The sequence below is a fragment of the Rhinoraja longicauda genome, chromosome 33, assembly GCF_053455715.1.
Source record: "Rhinoraja longicauda isolate Sanriku21f chromosome 33, sRhiLon1.1, whole genome shotgun sequence".
Classification (NCBI taxonomy): domain Eukaryota; kingdom Metazoa; phylum Chordata; class Chondrichthyes; order Rajiformes; family Arhynchobatidae; genus Rhinoraja; species Rhinoraja longicauda.
In genome coordinates this window covers 5,480,379-5,507,995 of record NC_135985.1, presented here as the reverse complement: position 1 = coordinate 5,507,995, position 27,617 = coordinate 5,480,379, and the positions used below count along the sequence as shown (strand labels likewise).

Genomic DNA, 27,617 nt, shown 5'->3' with positions numbered 1-27,617 from the left:
GCAGGAAAGTGATAAAGGATTTTATTAAAGTTACACCAGCTCATAAAGATCTGGAAGCGAGTCGTGAATCAGGCAATTGTAAATCATTCCAAACATCACCATCTGATGAGCTAAAAAATGCCATAATGTTATAATCTGGCTCCTCACTGCTAAATTTAGAAAATGAATAATGATTACTGGCTACAAATTGTGCTCAGAAACAAATCTGTACATCTCAATTGAGGCAGCTTCTCTTGACCACAGAAGAAATTGATGATGCAGTTCTATCCCAATGAAAACATGAAAACAATTCCATTTAGATCTACAAGGTGAAAGTAAATTGGAACAATATCTGAGAGCTCTGTGCTGGAGCTGAATTGTGCGGAGAGTGAATACACATTTATCTGATCACCACTTGATTTATTTACTGAGCTGCTACTAGTCAAATCAAACGATATATTTAAAAAACGCATATATTTTGGGAATTACACAATTTCTCTAATGTAAGTGGTTAAAATTATGAAATATCGCTATTGCCAAGGGAAGCCAAGATCTTTTTGAATTTCAATAGTCAATTTATTTGTCACATACACATAAATGCGCAGTGAAATGAAAAATTACCCACAGTCCAACAATAAGACCAATAAAAATAAGCAATAAAAATAAGCAATAACACACTCAATCATAAACCAACACCAAACAAAAAGAAACATCCATCACAGTGAGTCTCCTCCAGTCACCTCCTCACTGTGATGGGCCAGAATGTCTTTTCTCTTCCCCTGCCGTCTTCTCCCGTGTTGAAGTTGCCACGTCGGGGCGGTCGTGGCTCCTGACATTGAAGCCCCCGCCGGGCAGAGAAAATCCCGCGGCCTATTCCAGGCCGCGCCGGATGGTGAAAGGTCCACGGCGGGCCGACCCAAGCATCGTTAAAATGTCATCATGGCTGGTTGATCAAAATTGACACCAATTAAGAGGTAAAACAAAGCCGTGGATGTTATTTAAATCTGATGTTGAGATAACAATCGTCTGAAGAAAGGTCTCGTCCCGAAACGTCACCCAGAGATGCTGCCTGTCCCGCTGAGTTACTCCAGTTTTATGTGTCTATCTTCAATCAATCCTTGATTGATGGAAGATTTCTGAATCAAAGATGGGTTCAAAATAAGCGGGATAAATGTCAATATAAGGGAAATATCAAAACTGGCAGTGATTCACGAACAGGTGTCATGAACAAAGAAGAATTGTTTAACAAGATAACTTCAAAAACCTCAGGGTGTCTGTCCTTGAGTGCTCTAGCCAGTGAATTTCCAGATTGTAGTAGCTTTGGTGAGATGAATGACTTATTCCTGCCATGCATTCTACCATATTCAAACCACATTCGCTTTAAAAGGAGCAATCTATTGGTTAACTTGATTTGATGAAATGATATCAAAAGCTGTCAGTCTGAAGAAGGGTCTCAACCCGAAACTTCACCCATTCCTTTTCTCCTGAGATGCTGCTTGACCCGCTGAGTTACTCCAGCATTTTGTGATACCTTCAAAAGCTGTTAGGCTCCATTGAAACGACTTCATCATGAACTTGTATTTGATCCAGTATTCAATACACACTGGACAGGTGTCCCAGCTGTGATTCTCCAACTGCAATACTTTGGTTTTATTTATTGTTGTCATGTATACTGAAAGCTTGTTTAGTTTAGTTTAGTGGTACAAGCATGGAAACAGGTCCTTCAACACACTGGGTCCACAACGACCAGCACATTACCACCATCCTACATACATCCTAAGGACAATTTACATTATACCAAGCCAATTAACCTACAAACCTGTATGTCTTCGGAGTGTGGGATGAAACCGGAGCTCCTGGTGAAAACCCATGCAGTCACTAGGAGAATGTACAAACTCCGTACAGACAGCACCCTTAGTTAGGATGGAACCCAAGTTCTTTGGCGTGGCAAGGCAGCAACTCTACTGCTGCACCACCGTGCTGGCCTTGCTCCATTGTTCTGTATGCGATCCAGTCCAGGGCGGCACGGTAGCGCAGCGGCAGAGTTGCTGCTTTACAGCGAATACAGCGCCGGAGACTCAGGTTCGATCCTGACTACGGGTGCTGCACTGTAAGGAGTTTGTACGTTCTCCCCGTGACCTGCGTGGGTTTTCTCCGAGATCTTCGGTTTCCTCCCACACTCCAAAGACGTACAGGTATGTAGGTTAATTGGCTGGGTAAATGTAAAAATTGTCCCTAGTGGGTGTAGGATAGTGTTAATGTACGGGGATCGTTGGGCGGCATGGACTTGGTGGGCCGAAAAGGCCTGTTTCCGGCTGTATATATATGATATGATGATATGAAATCACTACACTTGTGTACAATAGATCAGTTTATGGAGCAGCTCTCAGAACCGCCATTTTCTGGCACCCCCCAGCAACATACAAATCTCTTCAAAGTCCGATCTAGGCAGATGCTGGAGGCATCGGAGATATGGAATGAGATATGTAATTGATTATTTTCTCACTGTAAGACTGGGTGTCGTGGTGCCACTGGACGGGTGAAGTAGGGGTGGACCTGACCCAGCGTGATGGCGTTGGCTCCTTCTGTGCAGCTACCGCACACTGCGCTCGATCCGCTCGCCCGCCCGGGCCTCCCGCCTTCACCAACACTAGGGGTGCCAACTATCTCACTCCCAAATAAGGGACAAAGGGTGACGTCACCCAGCCAGAGGCCACGTTCTCCCGCTCCACCAATGGCGGCCCCCTGGGCTGGGAGGCGGGTTGCTACGCAACCACAGTTAGGCAGCCTCCGGGCCTACACTGTCCTGACCTACAACGTTCTGCCTACTGCTTCTGGGTCTACAGCGCCTCCCGGGCCTAATACGGAGGAAGGGCGGTCCTGTACAGGACAAACCAATTTAGCCCAAAATACGGGATGTCCCAGCTAATACGGGACAGTTGGCAACCCTAACCAACACCACTGCCCGCAACCACCGCAGCCAAGGGCCTGTCACTTCCAGCAGCCACCTCTCTGCTTCCTTGCACCGAGGTTGCTGTGTCCTGCTTCTTAAACTGGCTGTGAAACTTTAGTCTGAGGAAGTGTCACCTATTCCTTTTTTGTCCCCCAGAGATGCTGCCTGACCCGCTGAGTTACTCCAGCGCTATGTGTCTGGCTTCTATTGAACTGCAGAGCTGGACTAGCAAGGAGTAACTAATGGCATCTTGATTTTCCATGTAGGGGTGGCTTCCCTTTCCCATCGCAGTCAGGCATTTACATTGCACTCGTTTCAGGGTGTAGTTTTCCGAGCTGATATACTGCAGGTCGTGGTGGCCCACAGTTTCCTCTCTCTCAGATGTTCCAATGCTGCCTTAATCTCAGCGGGCAGTGAGAATGTGCTGCCTTGTGCAATCTCTGGTGTCGTGCCTTGTGGTTTTATCTTTGACAGCGGTGGAGGGTGGGTGATACTAAGCAGTGCTTTTTATTATAGACAAAAAGGTGCCGGTACGTATATTGTTCCTTACTTTTGTTGGTGTCTACAGAGGATCATTGTCCTCCTATAAGCTGCTTAAACTGATCGAAGGCCTGACCACTTAATTTAATTAATACATTTTACTTCTTTAAACTTTAGTAATCTATTTTGTAATATTCAACATTCTAAAATCTAGGTGTGAACATTTTGGAGTTGCCTGGTTGGCCAAAATGTGCGTTGGTACTAGGGAGAAACATTTTTGTTTGTAAATTTGAGGGCCTCTCCACTTAATTTAATTAATGCTTTTTACTTTTTTAACTTCGGTAATTTTTTTTTGTGATATTGAAAATTCTAAAATCTAATTTAAAACTTTTTACAGGTGACGTTTAGTCAAAAAACGTGTTGTTGCGAGAGAGGAAAAAAAAAATTCCTGTAATTTTGGCCTCTTCAATTATTAAAAATAAAATCCAATTAGATATTGCCTTCTTAAATCTCATTAGCTGCAAAGCCAAGATTTATAACCCAGTATGTCTTACACAAGTCAATTTAGATCAATTTTAGTTTAGTTTAGAGATACAGCGATGAAATAGGTCCTTCCACCCACTGAGCCGGCACCGACCAGTGATGCCCACACACTATCCTACACATATTAGGGACAATTTACATTTATACCAAGCCAATTAGCCTACAAACTTGTACGTCTTTAGAGTGTGGGAGGAAATGTGGAGAAAGGTGGTGGATGTTCATGTTAAAATGTATTTTGTGTGTTCTGTTGCTTTTTATTGGTTTGACTGTACGGCAAATGAAATTCCTCGTATATTGCAAAACATAGACAATAGACAACAGGTGCAGGAGGAGGCCATTCGGCCCTTCGAGCCAGCACCGCCATTCAATGTGATCATGGCTGATCATTCTCAATCAGTACCCCGTTCCTGCCTTCTCCCCATACCCCCTGACTCCGCTATCCTTAAGAGCTCTATCTAGCTCTCTCTTGAATGCATTCAGAGAATTGGCCTCCACTGCCTTCTGAGACAGAGAATTCCACAGATTCACAACTCTCTGACTGAAAAAGTTTTTCCTCATCTCAGTTCTAAATGGCCTACCCCCTTATTCTTAAACTGTGGCCCCTTGTTCTGGACTCCCCCAACATTGGGAACGTGTTTCCTGCCTCTAACGTGTAATATTGGCCTCTAACATACTTGGCCAAAACATACTTGGCTAATAAAGTATGATTATGGTAAAACCGAAGATCTCGGATAAAATCCACGCAAGTTACGGGGAGAATCATCATCATACCATCATATATATACAGCCGGAAACAGGCCTTTTCGGCCCTCCAAGTCCGCGCCGCCCAGCGATCCCCGTACATTAACACTATCCTACACCCACTAGGGACAATTTTTTTTAACATTTTACATTTACCCAGCCAATTAACCTACATACCTGTACGTCTTTGGAGTGTGGGAGGAAACCGAAGATCTCGGAGAAAACCCACGCAGGTCACGGGGAGAACGTACAAACTCCTTACAGTGCAGCACCCGTAGTCAGGATCGAACCTGAGTCTCCGGCGCTGCATTCGCTGTAAAGCAGCAACTCTACCGCTGCGCCTATGTACAGACAGCACCTGTAGTCAGGATGGAACCCGGGTCTCTGGCGCTGTAAGGCAGCAACTCTACCGCTGCGCCACCGTGCCGCCCAAATTTTTGTTTTCAGCATGTACAATTCCAAATTTTCCCTGCTTTTTCTCATCCTTTGAGAATAAATAGTAAAGGAGGAAAAACTCTCCTCTTCATCTCTTGTGCATTCAATTAAACCACTGAGCCTAAGTGGGAGTCGTTAAGATTTCTTCTCGTGTTTTCTCAGCTATCTGGGTATTTCACGGTTTGGGCTGATTGTTTTTAAACAACTGTTCCATATGTATAGGATTTCCCATCGTTTACAGGATTTCTGATTCAAAGGTAAGGATAAGGACTTCCTGAAATTGTCTGGCCTGCAGGATTTCCTGTGAAAAATAAAAGCTATGACACTTCCATGGCCACTGAGGATTGAAATTCACTCTCTTCATATCACAATGGGGCTTCATTAGTGTTGAGCTTCTTGCCAGATGCCGATGTAGATATTATTTTCTTTCAGGCTAGGCTAGTACTTTGTGTTAAATGAACTGTAGGAGATGGGCAGCTTTCAACCACAGCGGTATGAATATTGATTTCTCTAACGTTAAGTAACTCTTGCTTTCCCTTTATCTCTGTCCCCCCCCCCCACCCCACCCCCACCCCCCCCCCCCACCCCCCCCCCCCCACCCCAGTTCTCTGACTAGCTTCACGGTCCCCCTGATTAATTTTATTGATTGTGTGCCTCGTTGTCACCTCCCCCTCAGCTAACAATGAACCATTCTACATTTCCTTGGGCATCGTCTGCTGTGATCTGTTGTTTTCACACCTTACCCTTCCATATCTCTGGTCTCCCCTCTCCCCCGACTCTCAGTCTGAAGAAGGGTCTCGACCCGGAACGTCACCCATTCCTTCTCCCCAGAGATGCTGCCTGAGTTACTCCAGCATTTTGTGTCTATCTTCTTGTTGGAGATGGGAGTTCAGTTGACACCAGAAGAAAGGCTGTTCAGAGTACAAAGTAGCAATGGAGCAATGAAGTTGAGTTTATCGTCCTATGCACAAGTCAAGTGAGGTACAGGTACAATGAAAATCTTGCTTGCATCATTTCAGGCACATCGACACCACAAATTGCAAGGACTATCACAACGTTTAAGACACATTTAGATGTATCCCTGAATAGGGTAGATTTAGAGGGATATGGGCAAAAAGCATGTAGATTGGACTAGTGTAGATGGCGCAATCCTGGTCTGCATGGGCAAGTCGTGGACTCGCCTTCTTGAAGGATGCTCTGACATTGGCCTCTAAGACTGATCTCAGGGTCTGTAAGGGCTTATGTACTTCCATCTGTCGGTCGCCTAGGCAGAAGTCGAACTATCTGTCCGTTGGAGAAGCATGGGGGGAAGAGAGAAGAAATTTTCTTGCCTTCCATCACAGTGAGGGGGTGTCTAGAGGAGTCACTGTGATGGATGTTTGTGTTATAATTGTGTGTCTTGTGTCTTTTTCTCTGTACTGTTGTGGCTGTGTAGCAAATGATTTTCGTTCAATTCATTTTGAATAACAATAAAGGTAATTCAGATTCAGATTCAGATCTGGACTTTAGGGGAAAGTGTAAAATGAACAATATCAGTTCCACGGCCAATTACATCTGATTTTAATTTCCAGTTTTTAAAAAAAAAGCCAAAATTCAATATATTTATCGACTGGACTTAGTCATAACATTCAGATCACAGAACAGTAGGGTCAGAAGAGCATGGTAGTTTAAATTATTGGACCTTATCCAATGGGTTGGATTATTGATGTGGACGTCTGTGTACAGTTCCACTGTGGCAAGTGAGGAATTTAATTTACTTAAGCAAATTGGGAATCAAAAATGGGATCGCTAACTGTGCCTTTGAGTCTGTTTGTATCAATACTGTACCGTCTGACTTTGCTATGGGTTTAGGGCTGCAATTTTGTTGGTTCTTAATTATCTTACAAAATAGTCCAGCAGGCGACTCAGTTAGTGAAGGGAATAAATGCTGAGCTTCTCAGCGACAACTAGATCTAATGAATGGATAAATAAAAGACCTGAATCCATGGCACTTTTTGAATAAAAGAATAAAAGCTTGTTTTCCAAATTTAATAGACAGTAAAGTATATTCCACTTGTTAGACCACTCACTAATTCACATGTGATTAGCTTTTTTACTAATATCACATCCCTAGTTGTTAAAAATAAAATATTATCAATAGACAATAGGTACAGGAGTAGGCCATTCGGCCCTTCGAGCCAGCACCACCATTCAATGTGATCATGGCTGATCATTCTCAATCAGTACCCCGTTCCTGCCTTCTCCCCATAACCCCTGACTCCTCTATCCTTAAGAGCTCTATCGAGCTCTCTCTTGAATGCATTCAGAGAATTGACCTCCACTGCCTTCTGAGGTCGAGAATTCCACAGATTTACAACTCTCTGACTGAAAAACTTTTTCCACATCTCCGTTCTAAATGGCCTACCCCTTATTCTTAAACTGTGGCCCCTGGTTCTGGACTCCCCCAACATTGGGAACATGTTTCCTGCCTCTAACGTGTCCAACCCCTTAATAATCTTATATGTTTCGATAAGATCCCCTCTCATCCTTTTAAATTCCAGTGTATACAATGATCATCGAATCATTGTATACACTGTATCATTGTATCGAATCATTGTATCGAATCAGAGTGGCACGGTGGCGCAGCGGTATAGTTGCTGCCTTACAGCGAATGCAGCGCCGGAGACTCAGGTTCGATCCTGACTATGGGTGCCGTTTGTACGGAGTTTGTACGTTCTCCCTGTGACCTGCGTGGGTTTTCTCCGAGATCTTCGGTTTCCTCCCACGCTCCAAAGACGTACAAGTAATGTAGGTTAATTGGCTGGGCAAATGTAAAAATTGTCCCTAGTGGGTGTATGATAGTGTTAGTGTGCGGGGATCGCTGGGCGGCGTGGACCCGGTGGGCCGAAGGGCCTGTTTCTGTGCTGTATCTCTAAATAAAATAAATAATAATTATGTAATATTAAAGTTAAATGATTAAGTAATAGGCGCATGAATATGCAGGGGACAGAGGATTAGTTGAACTCTGCATCATGTTCAGCATGGACATTGTGGGCCGAAGGGCCTGTTCCAGTGCTGTACTGTTCATTAATCTATAATTAATAACATTGCACTAATATAAAACTAGGAACCTCTGGAGCTGGATGACTAGAGTATTATGATGTATTTCAGTGGGTTCCAAATTATTATTTAAATTATTATTATTACATTCAAAACATGTATTGATGTTTATGAAAGTGCTCGCCCAAATTTTTTTGTCTTTCTATTCCTGTTCCAGTTTTATTATTTATGTGTCTTAGAACACATGACCTATAAGAGATGCATGCACCATCAATTATCGCTCATTGCAAAAGTTGAAGGCACCCACATTTGAAAAACAAAACCTGTTGCAAGTAACACTATCGTGGTGAAACACAAAATGCTGGAGTAACTCAGCGGGACAGGCAGATGCAGCCTAGCCTACTGAGTTACTCCAACATTTTGTGTCTATCTTCGGTGTAAACCAGTATCTGCAGTTCCTTCATACACACACTCCATTGTGCTAAGCTCGTTCGATATTTTTTGCAAAGTAGCATTCTTTTGATATATCTAAACAGTAGACGATAGAATTGGGTGTCTTTAACTTTATTATCAGTACAAGAAAACATTGCTTAATGGAGGCATTTTCTGTGCTCAGAAAACCTATAACATCTTGTAATATGAATAATCCTAAAAAATCAATAAGTAAGTGCATTTGTGGCACCACATTTATAACAAGATGTTGATATCCACTTTGCTTCACATTAAGTAGTCGTAATTAAAATTTAATATTGTATGTACGATGCAGTAATCAGAAGAGATGTTTCATCTGTTACTACTGATCCAGTAGGAAAGTATTTACAGATGCAATGTTTCCTGTTAGAGGACAAACTCCTTTGTCTCTTCCTCCATTGTTCTCATTGGGATAACTCGTTCTTAACACTGCTTGGACACATCTGGCAACACTTATTTGATCGGTTTTACAGTTGTCCTCTCATGCTCTTCTTGATTTGAGATTCTTCTCGGCCAGAAATGCCCCAGAGTTTTTTTCTGGGGAATTAGTTTTGTGAGGACCGTGGTGTGTGAGTTACTCTTTATAACCTTCCAGCACCTTGGGACACACAAAGACATACTGATAGTACAAGGGGATATCTCAGCCCAAGCTGAACACAGGAAACACATTACAAAACAGCCAAACACTGTCACCGAATGTGGAGGATGTCCAGGGAATATGCAAAAGAACAACAAGGAAGTGATAACAGGACGTGGAACGATGAGCGACAGTTTGTCAAAGGGTTTGTACCTGAGGTCCAGGAAGTGGAGAGTAAACAGTACGTGTTGCCCTGTTTGAATAAAAGACACAAATCCATGGAGTAACTCAGCGGGTCAGGCAGCATCTCTGGAGAACATGGATAGGTGATGTTTCGGGTCGGGACTCTTCTTCAGACTCCGAAATGTCACCTACCCATGTTCTCCAGGGATTTCGATTTTTTTTTTAGATTTAGAGATACAGCGCAGAAACAGGCCCTTCGACCCAGCGATCCCCGCACATTAACACTATCCTACACCCACGAGGGACAATTTTTACATTTGCCCAGCCAATTAACCTACATGCCTGTACGTCTTTGGAGTGTGGGAGGAAACCGAAGATCTCGGAGAAAACCCACGCAGGTCACGGGGAGAACGTACAAACTCCGTACAGACGGCGCCCGTAGTCGGGATCGAACCTGAGTCTCCGGCGCTGCATTCGCTGTAAGGCAGCAACTCTACCGCCCTGATCTACTGAGTTACTCCAACACTTTTTTTTTTCCGTAAACCCGCATCTGCAATTCCTTGTTTCTACACGAAGATCCCGTATATAATCAGCAAACACTTAAACAAAGCTGGAAGTAAACCAGGATTGGCCTCTGATGCACTAGATACACAATTCCTTGAGAATTGTGCCACAGGTAGACAAGGTGAAGGCATGCTTGACCACATCGGTCAGGGCATTGAGTACAAGCAATGGGATGTCATGTTGCAACTGTATAAGACGTTGGTGAGACCACACTTAGAGTATTGTGTGTCGTTGTGGTTGCCCAGCCTGTGGGAAGGATGTCATTAAGCTGAAAGGCATGCAGGAAAGTTTCACAAGGATGTTATCACGACTGTATAGGTTAAGGCATTTCACCGTGGATTGCAGGAGGCTGAGGGGTAAGAAAAAGAATAGATGATGTTTCGGGTCAAATCCCAGTTTTGATGGGAGGTACCCTGCCCAAGACAAGCGCAAATTCATCAAGAACTGGGCACCAGCACTTCAAAATAAGTGCAAGATGATTTTTAGGTGTGACTTACACATAGCAGCAGACTCAGGTGTTTTTAGTTATCGGGCATAAGTTCCGTTTCAGACCCTGGAAACTAATGGAGTTGTGCCACAAAAGCCATTGTCTAATGGAGAAGAAAATACTGTGTTTCTTCTTCTTTCGTTTGTCAACTACAACAATCAAAAGTGGCAATTGGTGCTTCAGAGTACCGGAGTTGACACTCTGCTGCAGATTTTGTCAGATCCCGAGAACTACCCAGGGTGGATGTAAAGCAGGTCCCACCCCAACACTGTGCTATGTGGAAGCAAACATGTTGAGAATTTGTTTGGATTGTTATTATGCATTTGGAAAGTTAAATAATTTAATTCTTGAACCGCGGCATCTGATGAGGAGGAGAGAACTGGTTACTACAATTTGGACCGGGCCATTATGTGCTTGGCTCTGCCCCAAATGCCCTGACTGCCACTGATAGCTCAAGAGAGTTGAAAGTGTTTACTTGTCATGTAAACTGTGGATGGGAACAATGAAATTCTTACTTGCTGCAGCTTTACAGGCACGTTTAAACACAACACGACACGACAATAATTTGTCAATTATTCTAGCTGAGGTAGGGTTATGCTTAGGGTTGTGCAGGTTGACTCAAGAACTTGATAGTTGATGGGAAGAAGCATCTGTGGAGGGAATTTACAGACGGCCCTTCTTCAGACCGAGTGGAATAGGGGGAGAAAGTTGGAAAGAGTGGTGGGGGCAGGACAAAGCCTGGCAAGTGATAGGTGGATACAGGTGAGGGGTGGGGGTTTATTTACAGCTTATTGTTTGAATGAGTCCCATTGTTGAAACTCATAGGTGAAAAGAGAAATAAATATTTCTATCTGCGGAAAGTGAAGACAAAATGTGGCTTTATATATACTGTAGGCCTGCCATCACCTGTAAAGGTGGGTTTCTGTTTTAGATGATGTTTCAGTTTAACTGCTGGCCTCTTTATTTGTATGATCAACATGTGTAGTGATTGTTTTCTGGTCTGTTATGTCTTGGCAAAGATGTGACACAAATTCACCGGTAATGGCGATACATCCAGCTCAGAAAAAAACCTTGTGTAACCCTGAACATTCCTTCCAAACATCGTGGTTCCTTTGTGTAATACCAGATTTTCATCATGGATTTAAAAACCGGATTTTCAAACTGGATTTAAAAAACCTTAAGTCCAGTTGAGAGGAAAATTTGATCTGTGCCGCACTTTAGTTGAATGGAATATTCACAAGAGCATAATCAGGTGACGTCGGGTCAGATGTTTGTTATTTCTTGGCATGACGTGTACGCTGGAATTGTGTTCACCATCAATTACAACATCTTTTGAAGCAGTTTATTGTTTGGACAGGAACTGCACAGATACATTCTGATTAAACCGAAGATCGACACAAAAAGCTGGAGTAACTCAGCGGGACAAACCGCATCTCTGGAGAGAAGGAATGGGTGACGTTTTGGGTCGAGTCTCCAGAGATGGTGCCTGTCCCGCTGAGTTACTCCAGCTTTTTGTGCTTATCTTCAGTTTAAACCAGCATCTGCAATTCCTTTCTACACAGCTCGACGTGCTGAAGTGTTGATCTTGGCTCGGTTCTCCCATACATGGCTGTAACCCACTTTCATCCACGCTGCTGTGTCCACCATTTCCTATTAACCTATTTCTCTCAACATGAATGCCCGTAATCTCTCAATCCTATCCTCACAACAGATGTATGGAATTCATACATCTGGCACTCTAGTGCAGGCCAGATCTCGGTATACTGGGCATTGGAGCAATTATATTGCATTGCTCTGCAATATAGCAGGGAATTATGGTTGGGGATTAAAAAAAATCATAACACAGTTTCTGATTCACGACGTTGCCATGGCAACATGTCACGAAGCCATCGACAGTTTGAGCTTCATTTTATAATTTGACGCTGTTATATTTATTATATTTCTATCAGTTATATTTATTCACCGTTTGTTACTTGTGATTTTTTCCCATTTAACTTGTTATTTCTGGTCTTGAGCATCTTAGCCTTGACAAGGGGTGCCAGGAATGTGCGTTAAGTGAGAGGCTGGAAGATGAGTGATACAGAATGTGAAAGATTTTTATTTTATTTTATTATTTTTATATTATGAAAGATTTTCACTTTCCCATTGCATGTGTCATTATCACACAGTGTCCCACATTAATGCCAACCGGGACACATGATATTAATTTATTCACTGTTCCAAATTACTGCAAAACATTCTTCTACATCAGAAGCTACACAGCAAAAAGAAAAAAGCGACTTCTTGGTAAAACATATGAAATAGCATCCGAACTCTGAATCATTCTGACTGTTGTGCGTCTTATTTGACATTTTTTTCACGGTGAAATTTATATTGGAGTGCAATAACCCACAGGGAACATAATTGACGTTTTTTCATAAACAGGCTGCTTTCCACGTTCGGCTCAGAGGTTGTGGTTTTTGCAAGACCGCATATGTCTGAAAACACCAGGATAATCTTGGAAGTTATAGATCATATTAAAGTCTGAAAGAGATTGGAATCTGCGTTCAGCAGGAATATTGTACAACACAGAATTAGTGATCGTTGTGGGTGTCCTGAAAGATTTCATTTCTTTGTCTTGAATTGTGTGTTTTAATGTCCTCGTACAATTGGTTTTTCAAGAAGGGTGTAGTCAAGAAAGCTGGGAATGTGGTGTTAAATTTCAGTCAAACATCATCCCAAATATTATCAGCTGGGTAGATAGACGCACAGTGCTGGAGTAACTCAGCGGGTCAGGCGGCATTTCTGGAGAAAATGGATGGGTGACGTTTTTGGACGAAGAAGGGTCCCGACTCTAAAGACCTGAGTTTGAAGAAGTGGATCCGACCCGAAACATCAGCTATTCCTTCTCTCCAGAGATGCTGCCTGAACGGCTGAGTTACTCCAGCACTTTGTGTCTATCTTCAGTGTACATCAGCATCTGCAGTTCCTTTCCATGCATCAGCTGTGTAGCACGCTTTAATACTGTTGGGATTATCATGTACTTCGGTTTATGCAGAATCACTGATTGAGTTTGTGACATTATGCGAGGTAGGACACACTTGATGGAAACGTACAAGCCAGCTTTTCAGAGCATTGTGCCCATACAGTTTCTTTGAGAGCATTATTAAATTAGTCTCACTACCTTATGTTTTCCCTACGGTCCTGCAACTATTACCTTTTAAAATATTTATTCAATTTATTTTTATGAAGGTTGTTACTGCTTCCAATTCCACCATTTTTAGAAGGGGCATTCAAGTTCGGAATAGCGTGCTGTATAGAAAAAAATATTTTACCTGATTCATTTGTTAATTGCCTAAAATCTACCCCCCTGACTGCCTGTGGAAACCGATTCCCGTACTTTTTGTTCTCTCGAACACTTTAGCAAATCCCTTATTAACATTATCTGCTGTATCGTGAACAAATGATTCAGACTTACCCTTTCTCATTAGTCTCCTGCTTGGTATCATTCTATTCTATTGCCTGCACACCCTCTCCAGAGCCTGTGTAATGCTAGAAATTGGACAGAATGTTGTCATGATTAAGCCAGACCTTGCACCTACCTGTATATTCCAGACTTCCTACAATTGCAAGGGAATTGCAAAGTGCAGATTTTGAGTATAGACTCCAAAATGCTTATTCTGTATTGTGTGTTAAAGTTATCAAATTCGTAAATGATGTTATTCCCGCCCGGTCAGCCGCCATTGGTGTAGCGGGAGCACGTGGCCGCTGGCTGGGTGAGGTCACGCGGGGCGCGGGGCGGTGACGTCACGCTTTGTCCCTTATTTGGGAGTGAGGAAGTTGGCAACCCTACTAATACGGGACAAGGGCGGTCCCGTACGGGCCAAACTAAATTAGCCCAAAATACGGGATGTCCCGGCTAATACGAGACAGTTGGCGACCCTAATGGTCGGTGTGGAGTCAGTGGGTCGAAGGCTTTGTTTCCATGCTGTGTCTTTCAACGTTGCAGGATTTGTCTGTGGAAATAAATGTTATATTAGTTTTGTCAAGGTAAAAAAAGATTGATCATTGGAAAACATTACTAGACTATTTTCTGTTTCTTGGGCATCAATCTATTACATATTTTTTGCCGAAAAGGTTTGTGATTTAAAACTTCAACTTCAAGCGCTAGAATACAAAGAAAATACTAACTAGATCCTTGCATTTGCCACAGCAATTTGACTGTGACGGGGTATGAAGAGTGACTATTTCAAGATAAAACATAAAATCTAGCACAAAGTTCAATTCCATACATTTCAAATCATAGTCATTCAGTGTGAAAATAGGCCCTTCGGCCCAACTTGCCCATGCTGACTAACATGTCCCATCTGCACTAGTCCCACCTGCCTGTGTTTGGCCCTTATGCCTCAAACCCTGTCCTATCCATGTACAAATTCAGCAAGAGGAATAGGTTGAGTTTGATGGAGCGTTGGAGATGGTGCACTTAAGTGTTCGTTCGGAGCTCTCCCTGACTTAAATGTTCAAAGCCTGACTGGTTGGACTTCTGATGGTAATGATGACTTCTGTATTTTCATAGAGTGGTGTGTTGTCTGGAGTGTCCTTCACTGTACAGAGTGAGGAGGGTTCAGGTTCATTCTAGCCTCAAGACCAGCTACTTGATCTGGGCCTGAATAGATGAAGCGCAATAGATGAATAGATGCAGAGAGACACAAAATGCTGGTGTAACTCAGCGTGACAGGCAGCATCTCTGGAGAGAAGGAATGGATGAGGTTTCGGGTCCAGACCCTTCAGTTCCCCGCCTCGGCCAGCAGGAGGCAAACAGGCAGTATTTCCATTTCTGCATTTCAGTCTGAAGAAGGGTCTCGACCCGAAACGTCACCCATTCCTTCTCTCCAAAGATGCTGCCTGACCCGCTGAGTTACTCCAGCATTTAGTGTGTACCTTCCATTTCTGATTTACTTTTATTGCTAATTTATGTATTTGTGGGTGTCTTTGTTAAAGCCACAATCTATTGCATATTGTTTGCTGTAAAGAGTGTGGTGGTGAGCAAATTATTTCCCAGCACAGTGGCTTACTAGACTGTTCTCAGGAGCAGTTAAATGTCACCCACTCTTACTAGAGTTTTGGGGCCACATAAAGATATATATATATCATTACTTGATCAGATAAAATGGTAATTTCCTTGCCAGAAGCAAAGCAGTGAGCCAGATTTTATTTCAAATGACGCTGTTTTGTGCTCACCATTACTAATGCTATTGTTTTCCCCCCAGAATTAATTCATTCATTGGATTTTAATTCTCTAGTGCAGTTCTAGTAATGGGACCTAATATCATTTTTACAGATCATACCATCAGTAGTTACCATTATGATTCGGGAGTCCACCCTTGTATTCCTTCTGGGCGGAGGAGTTTTGTTGAAGCACGCGTGTTCACGTGTAAGTAGGTCTCTATGGGTGGAAGGAGGATGCCACATATGGTTTACATGGTAAAGCTAATGATGGAGACGCAAAGAACCGCAGATGCTGGAATCTTGAGCTGAACACAAAGTGCTGGAGGAACTCAGTAGATCAGGCAGCATCTGTGGAGGAATGGACAGATGGTGTTTCGAGTTGGGATCCTACTACAGTCATCACTAAGGCTCATCCTAACCAAAGATACTAGAGGAACAAGATAGACCACTCGACCCTAAAAACCGTAGTATGTCATGACGCCATTTTAGTAGACAGAATCTTGCAGAAACATTAAAAAAGAAAAATAATAAAAATCTGTGAATTGATAGATGAGATGTATTCTGCATTTTAATGGTATCATCACACATACTGTTCCCCCAAAACACTGATTACACTGCGAGAGGCATAATGGACGTCGGGTTTTGCCTACTAAAATGGCTCCTTTGCGTACCACACTTCAGTATAGGCGATTTCAACGGAGTGGTCCATCTTGTTCCTCTAGTATCCTTGATTCTAACCTTGTCAACAACCAGGCTCTTGAACATTACACCAACCTCCACTAAGAAATTTTATGGCGTGTCTTTGATTGCACTCAGGACTTGTTTTTTTTTTGGCACTAGTGTTGTGGTTATTGAAGAATTGATTTTTTTGTTAATTATATTTTATTCATGTGTATTATGCTGCTGCAAGTAAGAACATAGGATGTAAGAATTTAATTGTTCCTTTGTTGGTATATATTAAACACTGTCGACACCCCCTGCCTCGTGACTTTTCTGCTTGCACCTCTGTGAAGTGGCCTGGGATTTAGAAAGGTGCGGCGTAGATGTTTGTTGTCATTGCTAATCCTGAAGAAATAGCAGTGTGAAGGAGATCCCTGAGCACTGAAGATGTACGGCATTGGATTCCGTGTAAATTAGTGACTTCAGAAGAATGGAGGAATAAGATAAAATAAATGAAATAACAAGCAAGGTACCGGCCCACAATATTCTGGGCGAGTAATAAGACATGAATGATCGAAGGTATTTATTTCACAAAATGCTGGAGTAACTCAGCAGGTCAGGCAGCATCTCAGGTCGAGACCCGAAACGTCACCCATTCCTTCTCTCCTGAGATGCTGCCTGACCTGCTGAGTTCCTCCAGCATTTTGTGAATTAAATACTTTCAAATTGTACCAGCATCTGCAGTTATTTTCTTACAGACATGAATGATCAGTCATTGATATTAACGTTTACTCCAATTAGTTTATATACCCATAATCTTGACTAATAGTCCTGATTCTCAAACCTTTCCCACTTAAGCTTGGAGTGCAACAAATTCTGCAAATTATTGAAGCAGCCCTTTGTATTTGTGATGGCTTACAAAAGACTTAAAAAATATATCTGATTTTCACAACAATTAGAATTATCATTATTTCATAACAAATTCAGCTTAACGGCAATGAGAAAGAATCTGCAAACGATTTATTTTTTTGTTTAATCAAACGCATCTTGTGGAATTTTTGAACCACTCCATAAGTGAGCTGCAGATTCGACGAGCACCAGCCTCTGTAGTTGTTGCTGAGAGCACTGCACTTATCAAAGTGAAAAAACCCAGCCTCTGAGCAAATGGAGGTTGGTATCTCTTGCGAATGCTCGCTGGGCCTTGTTAGCAGATTATAGCATTCCAGATGTGCTCTTGTGCACGGAACAAGGCTCGCGCTATTGTGAGACCGACTAATGATAAAAAAGAACAGAATAATTTCATGGCTTTGGGGCTGAAAGCTGAAGCTGAAATGAAGTGATAAGGTGACAGGACTTGGATATCGGAAAAGCGGCATGGCCTGTTATCTTTTAATGGAGTGCTGTTGCTTCAAGGGACCTTGTGTTGACAACAGCCCCCCCCGAGTCCAATCGAGCGGCAGCGAGCAGAAGTGGTAGCAGAAGTCTGCGTGCTGAGCTTTTTTTCCCAGTGGAGGGTGAATATTTGCTTTGCTCGTATCAATGCTGGGAACTGTCTGAGTTGGCAGCAGGAAGACGCCGTGGCTCGCACTGTATGACCTTCATGGTACCAAATAACACAACCATGTAAGGCTATGGTGCGCAGACAATCCTGCCCATTGGCTGCGTAGGGAAGATCAAGGCCTTGAACTTCTGACAGGTGTTAAGGATGACAGCACCTGTTTACCATGTGCTGATTTAGTGACTGTCCACAGGAGAGTGCATGTTCAGGCAGAGTTAGCACATAAAAGGTACGACCTCTGCCAAGTTCTTCCCCAAAACTGCAAACTTTCTGCTTCAGATTTTTAAAAAAAATTCAAATCTCTGTGAAACTGTGTTTCTTTCTGGTGAAACAGCAGTTTAGTTTAGTTTAGTTTAGAGATAGAGCGTGGAAACAGGCCCTTCGTCCCGCTGAGTCCATACCAACCATCGGTCACCCCGTACACAAGTTCTAGGCTATCCTACCTCTGCATCCTACACACTGGGGGGGGAATTTACAGAAGCCAATCAGCCTACAAACCTGCACGTCTTTGGGATGTGGGTGAAGGACACGGAGGAAATCCCTGCGGTCACAAGGAGAGCGTACAAACTCTGCACGGACACCACCCATAGTCGTGATTGAACCTGGGTCTCTGGCACGAATAGCTTGCAGCTCTACTGCTGCGCCACTGTGCCGTGCCTGACGATGACCATAATTGAATGAGCAGGTAGCAAGGTACATTCCAAACTTGAATGTTGCGCAACTCAGAAGGGTCCCTTAAAGTGGTGGAATTCACACGTTCTTGCTTTGCTTGTCTTTTTTCTTGGTGGGGTTCCAATCTTTGGGAAGTGCTGTGGAAGAAGCCTGATTGCATCTTGTAATTGTACACCTAGATGCCCTGGTGGAGGAGAGAGTGGATGTTTAAGGTGCATATGGACTTATTTGACCTGGGTGGTGTTGAGTTCCTTGGATATAGTAGAGTCATAGTCACATAACATGGAAATGGGTCCTTCAGCCCAAATCCTCCATACCGACCAAAATGCACCATCTAAGTTGGTCCCATTTGCTCACGTTTTGCCCATATACTTCTAAACCTTTCCTATCCATGTACCTGTCATTTCATTGCTAAACATTGACCACTTTGACTGATTTATATAATGAATGAATGAATGTATGAATACGTTTATTGGCTAGGTATGTACACATACAAGGAATGTGCTTTGGTGCTCCGCTCGCAAGTAACAACACAAACATACAGTAAACAATTAAGAATGAAGCACATAACATTGAAACATTAAGAACACAACATTACAGTTTAAATATGTGAGTGAAGTAAACCAGAGCAAAAAGAGACTACAGACTTTTGGTTGTTGAGTAGAGCTACTACTCGAGGAAAAAAGTTGTTTTTATGTCTGGCTGTGGCTGCTTTGAGTCCGGAGTTGCCTTCCAGAGGGAAGTGCTTCAAAGAGTTTGTGGCCAGGGTGAGAGGGGTCAGAGATGATCTTGCCCGCTCGCTTCCTGGCCCTTGCAGCGTACAGTTCGTCAATGGGGGGGAAGGTTGCAGCCAACAACCTTCTCAGCTGTGCGAAGGATGCATTGCAGCCTCCGGATGTCGTGCTTGGTGGCTGTGCCAAACCAGACCATAATGGAGCAGGTGAGGACAGACTCTTCGATGGCAGCATAGAATTGGACCAAGATTGCCTGTGGAGATGAGATTTATCTCTCTTGTAATGGGTGTCAATGATCAAAGAACCCAGCAATACTTTCTCTGCACACTCATAGGTGTGAAATGACTGCTTCAAAGTGATATTTGTTCCCCTGTGAGGAATCGCACATTAGTATGAATCACCTTCTGTGGAGGAGTGAAAAATGACCAGGAGAGGAATAGAAAACTGAAATAAAAGTAAACAGATTAAACCAATATGGGGTGATGAAAATCTGGGAATGGATGGTGAATTAAGCTGGCGGTTGCAATTATCCAGAGGCTGTTTGGCAGATGCACAGTTTCGTGGCAGATTTATAAGACTGGTGGGATGACAAGTTGCCTTGGTTGTTGCCCCAACAATTTGGCTCTGATCAGGAGGGTAACAGGAACGATGGGGAAGAACAGAAATTGGTCCCCAATCTTGTTCCCATCCTCTGCTCTTCTCTTTGTTCTTTGACGCGAGGACAATGGGGAGGCAAGATCTGACAACCCACCATCTTCCCGTCCCCACCAATACCATGGTGGGCCCAAGGCAATGACAACCATGCTACCGAGCATCATGTAGAGATGGAGGGTGGAGTGAACGTAGGGGTGATACGTCCCCATTATATCGCGACTGTACTCTTGGAATAAACTCCGTAAATTGCAAATTGCGCCGATTGTGATTTTTTTTTAGATTTAGATTTTTTTAGATTTAGAGATACAGCGCGGAAACAGGCCCTTCGGCCCACCGGGTCCGCGCCGCCCAGTGATCCCCGCACATTAACACTATCCTACACACACTAGGGACAATTTTTTAAAATACATTTGCCCAGCCAATTAACCTACATACCTGTAGGTCTTTGGAGTGTGGGAGGAAACCGAAGATCTCGGAGAAAACCCACGCAGGTCACGGGGAGAACGTACAAACTCCGTACAGACGGCGCCCGTAGTCAGGATCGAACCTGAGTCTCCGGCGCTGCATTCGCTGTAAAGCAGCAACTCTGCCGCTGCGCCACCGTGGTCGGGAGTAGTTGAGAATGTGGGCTAACATAGGACTATTGTCAATGGGTGATGGATGGTCAGTGTTGAGTGGCCTCTGGTGTGGTCGGGAGTGGTTGAGAATGTGGGCTAACATTGGACCACAGGTGCTCCTCAGCTTAAGATGGGGTTCCGTTCCGAGAAACCTATCGCAAACCAAAACTATCTTAAGTCGAATTGCATTTAATGCATCTGATCACGTGGCCGGAAGCGAGCTGTGGCTCGCCACGGGTCGCTGGCGTTTGCACCATCGTAAAGTTGAAATATCGCAAGTCGAAGCATCGTAAGTCGGGGAACATCTGTACTGTTAACGGGTGATGGGTGGTTGGCGTGGACTTGGTTGGACGAAGGGCCAGTTTCCATGCCGTGTCTTTCAATCAATTCAATCAATGAACCTCCCCGGTAGCCTGGACCAAGCTTCACACCAGTGCTAATCTTCGAGTGTAAATTGGGTGCAGTGGTCCAAAATGGTTCTGAAAGAATACCAGACGTAATGGTTTTGAAACCTCCAGTCACATACAGCAAATGCATGAAAGGCAATTACAGTCCAATGCCAATACAGTTCCGTTGTGTCAAACCTTTAAAGAAAAGGTTCATGATAAACTGAGTCCAAAACAGTTTTGCAAAGAATCTGTAAACAGGAAATTAGTTGGAAGAGAGGCCAAATAGATTCAAAACCACAAATAAAACTGCACCTTGTGTACTGATATAAATAACAGTAATGTGTACTGCACCTGGAAAAATAAAAATGAAGTATATTGTGATAATATCTCTTTTAAATTATACTTCAGCAATAGTTGTGAGAAATAAACATGTCAAGCTGAGCAATTGGCCATTCAGGTCATTGATTGCTCTAACTGGTATTGGAATTCTCACTTGGAACAATGAGTTAGATATTTTTCAGCACATTATGCACTTTAGAAGATCACTACAAAATGAGTCAAGAAAACGCTCTCTGTTTTAGTGTTAATTATACTTCCTCCAAGGGTGAGTTCACACTCCGCAATTTTTTTCTTTTGTCTGCACAAAGCTTCACGCCAGTGCTAATCTTGGAGTGTAAATTGGGTCCTGTGGTCCAAGTTGGTTCTTAAGCAAAGCAGATGAGCTACCTCCTCAGGGAAGACTCACCGAGTTTCCTTCTCGTGTCAAATCAGCTCTTGATGCAAGAATGCAGAACATTTGCAATCTCACTGCACCATTGGTATAAAGTCAAAGCTCTTTGCACCAATGATACATTTTGATTGTGACTGTACCTTCTCATTGTATAATTATTTACATAAAGTAATAATTATTTATATAAAATAATTGTTTACATAAAGTAAGACTTTTTTCAAAAATTGCAATTAAGCCAAAATCATTACAAAATCATGAGAGGAATAGATTGGGTAGATGCACAGTCTTTTGCACAGAGTAGGGGAATCGAGGACCAGAGGACATATGTTCAAGATGAAGGGGAACAGATTTAATAGGAATCCGAGGAGTAACTTTGGGTGTGGGTGTATGGAACAAGCTGCCAGAGGAGGTAGTTGAGGCTGGGACTATCCCATCATTTAAGAAACAGTTGGACAGATACATGGATAGGACAGGTTTGGAGTGTTATGGACCAAAGCTGGGACATTGTTGGGCGGTGTGGGCGAGTTGGGCCGAAGGGCCTGTTTCCACACTGTATCACTCCATGGCTCTAAGCCACATTGTTGCCGATCAAAATGTGCTTTATATTATCATCAGATCATAAGACATAAGATCGGAATTAGGCTAATCGACCCATCGAGTGTGCTTCACCATTCGATCATGGACGGTTCGATTGTAATCATGTATTGTCTTTCCACTGACTGGAAAAGCACGTAACGAGAAGCTTTTTTTGCTGTACCTCGGGTACATATGACAATAAGCTAAACTAACCAACAGTATTCAAGACTAGGATTGTTATTGTTTTAAGAAATAATTAATTTATGGACATTTTAATGGTGTTACATAGGAAGGCTCCTTCTCTTTATTTGCGGGAGTGAGACTCTGAAAATGAAGTCTTTGATTCCACAATACTGTGTTACTGCTCGAATGTGAAAACAGCCAACCTTTTAAATGCCTTCCAGACAGGGCCGTTTTTACAGCATTATGGGCCCCCGGGGAAAGCAGTGTACTGGGGCCCCTACCGTTACTCTCCCCCACCCCCCTTTCCCTACCAGCCCCCCCCTGTCGTGCCAGCGAAAAGCACTTACCGAAAAGCACTTAGCGATGGACTTAGGGTGCTACATTGTTGCGAAAAGCACTAAACAGATCGCTGTGAGAAGCACTTAGGGACCGAAAATGTTGCGAAAAAAGCACTTATTGAACCTACATTTTTAAAGTAGTATTTATTTATTGCAAGTCACTTAACATACACAGATCAGCATGGGGCCCCTATGCTCGTGGGGCCCCGGGCAAGTGCTCATCAGGCCCATGCGTTAAGACGGCCCTGCTTCCAGACAGTAACTAAGCGGAAGCATAGGAAGCATGTCTTGTGATCCTTTCTGGCAATACAATAGTGATAATTTTAGTTTAGTTTAGTTTACTGTCATGTGTGCGGAGATACAGTGAAAAGCTTTTGATGAGTGCTAAGCAGTTAGCGGAAAGACAATACATGATTGCAATCGAGTGCACAGATACATGATAAAGGGAATAACGTGAATAACATTTGGTCAAAGACAAAGTCTAGTAAAGTCCGACCAAAGATTGTCTGAGGGTCTCTATGAGTCCGAGGTTGTCCAATTATGTGGTATTAGATAAAATTAGAGAACTATGGATGTACATTTTAGTTTTATCAGTACTAGAGGAACAAAAATAAAAATGAGAGTATTTGTTATTTTATGCCGTTACTTTTCCAGCGTACTTCAAATAATTATACAAGCAAAGTAAATATTGAATCCTTTGAATAATCCCAAAGTTTGCCTGTTGTACTCCAAAGCTTGCTACTGAAGGGAATGTAAACTAGCCTGGTGGTGATCCTTGCTCTGACCTATTCCACAAGGGCACGAATAGTCACGTGGAATGTACCCGAACGCTTGGGTCCAGCTTCTAAGGTTTACCCAAGGAGGCCAATGTGGCAGCTCATCAAGACTTGGCTAATAGTGTGTTTCCAGCCAAGTTACTGCTTGCATACTAGTGGAATGATAAATAGTATTCAAGGCATGTCATTGGAAGCTTTATAGTCACCAAACACTAACAAACTCCTGCAGATGCACTGTAGAAAGTATCCTGACTGATTGCATCATGGCGGCACAGTGGCGCAGTGGTAGAGTTGCTGCCTTACAGCGAATGCAGCGCCGGAGACTCAGGTTCGATCCTGACTACGGGCGCCGTCTGTACGGAGTTTGTACGTTCTCCCCGTGACCTGCGTGGGTTTTCTCCGAGATCTTCGGTTTCCTCCCACACTCCAAAGACGTACAGGTATGTAGGTTAATTGACTGGGTAAATGTAAAAAAAAATTGTCCCTAGTGTGTGTAGGATAGTGTTAATGTGCGGGGATCGCTGGGCGGCGCGGACTCGGTGGGCTGAAGGGCCTGTTTCCGCGCTGTATCTCTAAATCTAAAATCTAAATCTAAATTTAAAAAAAAAAATCTAATGCATAGGAACACTAAAAAGTTGTGGACCAAGACTGGGCCATCATGGGCACTGCCCTCCCCACCATCGAAAGCATCTACATTAGGTGCAGTCTCAAGAAGGTAGGATCTATCATCAAGGGTCCTCAAAATTACAACTAACAACTGTGAGAGTATAAGAGTCAGGAAGACATGTTGCAATGTTATAGCTCTTTGGTTAGGACACATCTGGTTGCCCTGTTACAGGAAAGACGTGGAGGCTTTGTAAAGGATACAGAAGAGGTCTACCAGAATGCTGCCTGGATTAGAGGCTCTAATTAGAGGCTGGCAAGCTTGGTTTGTTTTCTCTGGAGCTTTGGAGGCTGAGGGGAAACCTGATAGAAGTATGTAAAATAATGAGAGATACAGATAGGGGAGACAGTCAGAACCTTACCCCCAGAATGGACATGATCAAAGTCTAGAGGGCATAGCATTAACGTCTGAGGGGCAAAGTTTTGAAGAGATGAGTGGGGCAAGTTTTTTTTTAAACAGAGGGTGGTAGGTGCCAGGATTTTTTTATAGATTTAGAGATACAGCGCAGAAACATGCCCTTCGGCCCACCGGGTCCGTGCTGCCCAGCGATCCCCGCACACTAACACTATCCTACACCCGACAGGGACAATTTTTACATTTGCCCAGCCAATTAATCTACATACCTGTACGTCTTTGGAGTGTGGGAGGAAACCGAAGATCTCGGAGAAAACCCACGCAGGTCACGGGGAGAACGTACAAACTCCGTACAGACGGCGCCCGTAGTCAGGATCAAACCTGAGTCTCCGGCGCTGCATTCGCTGTGAGGCAGCAACTCTACCGTTGCCGCCCACATGCGCGCTGTCAGGGGAGGTGGTAGAGTCAGATACGATCGTGGCGAGAGGCTTTTCGATAGGTGCATAGACATGCAGAGAATGGTGGAATATGGATCAAGTGCAGGCAAATGAGGTTAGTTTATCTTGGCATCATGGCAGGCAGAATATTGTGTCCGAGGGGCCTGTTCCTGTACTGTTCTATGTAAGTGTACGAAGGAACTGCAGATGCTGGTTTAAACCGAAGATAGACACAAAATGCTGGAGTAACTCAGCAGGACAGGCAGCTTCGCTGGAGAGAAGGAATGGGTGAAGTTTCGGGTCGAGACCCTTCTTCAGACTTCAGAGAGTAGTCTGACGAAGGGTCTTGACCCGAAACGTCACCCATTCCTTCTCTCCACAGATGCTGCCTGTCCCGCTGAGTTAGCCCAGCGTTTTGTGTCTGTTCTATGTAGGGTTTCCAACTGCCTCACTCTCAAATACGGGACAAGGTGACGTCACCGCCCCGCGCCCCACGTGACCTCACCCAGCCAGCGGCCACGTGCTCCCTCTCCACCAAGGGTGGCCGCCATTGGTGGAGCGGGAGCACGTGGCCGCTGGCTGGGTGAGGTCACGTGGGGCACGGGGCGGTGACGTCACCCTTTGTCCCTTATTTGGGAGAGAGGAAGTTGGCAACCCTGTACTAATATGGGACAAGGGCAGTCCCGTACGGGACAAACCAATTTAGCCCAAAATACGGGATGTCCCGTCTCATACGGGACAGTTGGCAGCCCTAGTTCTATGTTATAGTTGCTTGGCCAGAGCTCCAAAAAGGGCAGTGTTGGTATCACATCAGTCTTGAGTGGTGAATGATGTCATGATGTAGCTGCCCCAGCCTGATACTGATGGATGATAACTGTGCACGTACAGTCACATGGAGTTGTGGGTGTGAGTGGGTAGCAATGTGTGTGTGTCCACAGCATGTGCTAACAGAGCCCTGCTGACTCCAGTTACTCATGGAAGCTATCAAGCATAATTTAACACCCCGCTAAGTTTTGTGGTCGGTGTGGGTGTCATTACTTAATTATCTATCAGTAAACAGTTATTGCCTCAGCAGGTTTGCAATTTTATGTGCATTTTCCAATTGCATTCCTTTACACAGCTAGTGGTTCTATGTTTAGGTTTATTATTGTCATGTGCACCAAGGTACAGTGAAAGGCATTGTTTTGCATGCTATCCAAACAGAACAGATGTATTACACATAAATACAATAAAGTCTAACTTAAGTACAATAGGCAGAGCAAGGGGGAAGGTACAAAGTGCAAAGGTACATTGTAATGCATCAGTTCCAGAGACAAAGTCCTATGTCCACAACAGGTCGGGTTGCCAAATAAGGGACAAGGTGACGTCACCGCCCCGCGCCCCACGTGACCTCACCCAGCCAGCGGCCACGTGCTCCCACTCCAACAATGGTGGCCGCCCGGGCCGGAAGGTAGTTTGCTACGCAACCTCCGTTAGGCAGCGCCCAGGCTTCTGGACCTACATTGTCTGGACCTACACTGTCCGGGCCTACACTGTCCGGGCCTACACTTTCCGGGCCTGCAGTGTCCGGACCTACACTTTCCGGGCCTGCAGTGTCCGGACCTACACTGTCCGGACCTACACTGTCTGGACCTACACTGTCTGGACCTACACTGTCCGGATACACTGTCCGGACCTACACTGTCCGGACCTACACTGTCCGGACCTACACTGTCCGGACCTGCACTGTCCGAGCCTACACTGTCCGGGCCTACACTGTCCGGGCCTACACTGTCTGGGCCTACACTGTCCGGACCTACACTGTCCGGGCCTACACTGTCCGGGCCTACACTGTCCGGGCCTACACTGTCCGGGCCTACACTATCCGGGCCTACACTGTCCGGGCCTACACTGTCTGGACCTACACTGTCCGGATACACTGTCCGGACCTACACTGTCCGGACCTGCACTGTCCGGACCTGCAGTGTATGAGCCTGCAGTGTCCGGGCCTAAAGCGCCCCCCCTGGGCCTAATACGGGACAAGGGCGGTTCCGTACGGGGCAAACCAATTTAGCCCAATATACGGCTAATACGGGACAGTTGGCAACCCTAACAACAGGGGTGAATTGGACAGTACCCTAGCTTATGGAAAGTACAGTTCAGAAACCTGATAACTGAGGGGAAAAAGCTGTTCCTGGGTCTGGTGATGAGTTCCTTCAAACTTTGGCCCATCAGAAGCAAGGAGAAAAGCATCTTATTAGCACTGTCTGAAACTCGGTTGTCTTAAATGAGTTTACAAAAACAAGTTGATAGATTGATTTTAGCGAAGACGCTTTCACTGAAGGGTGGACGTTGAAGGGTGGAGAGGCATAATTTTGTACCCCAGTATATTTGGTGGTGATGGTGGGTGAGGGTGTCATGACTTGATTATCTGTCAGTGAACAGTTATTAACACAGCAGGTTTGTAGTTTTGTGTGAATTTTCCAATTGTATTTCAGACCTTAAGAAAGAAAGGACATCATGACTGTAATAGTCCTGACCCAGATGATTCTTTTGAGCACAGTCCGCTCATGGAGGACAAATACAGAAAGATTAATGAAGATAATGATGTAATGTTCAAGCGATATGGTGTAAGT

General features: G+C 44.1%; 1 protein-coding gene across 10 annotated transcripts in view; it reads left to right on the top strand.

Annotated features, from left to right (window-relative positions):
* The window catches only part of mef2aa (myocyte enhancer factor 2aa), a 187,747-nt gene that overhangs the window by 121,821 nt on the left and 38,309 nt on the right, over positions 1–27,617 (top strand). For 3 of the 10 annotated variants that reach the window (XM_078427548.1, XM_078427545.1, XM_078427551.1), the window contains exon 4: positions 27,480–27,611. The exons of the other annotated variants lie outside the window; for them this stretch is intronic. In XM_078427548.1, the coding sequence (XP_078283674.1) occupies positions 27,480–27,611 (132 nt within the window). The remainder of the gene's footprint in view (positions 1–27,479; positions 27,612–27,617) is intronic. 10 annotated transcript variants of the gene reach the window in all.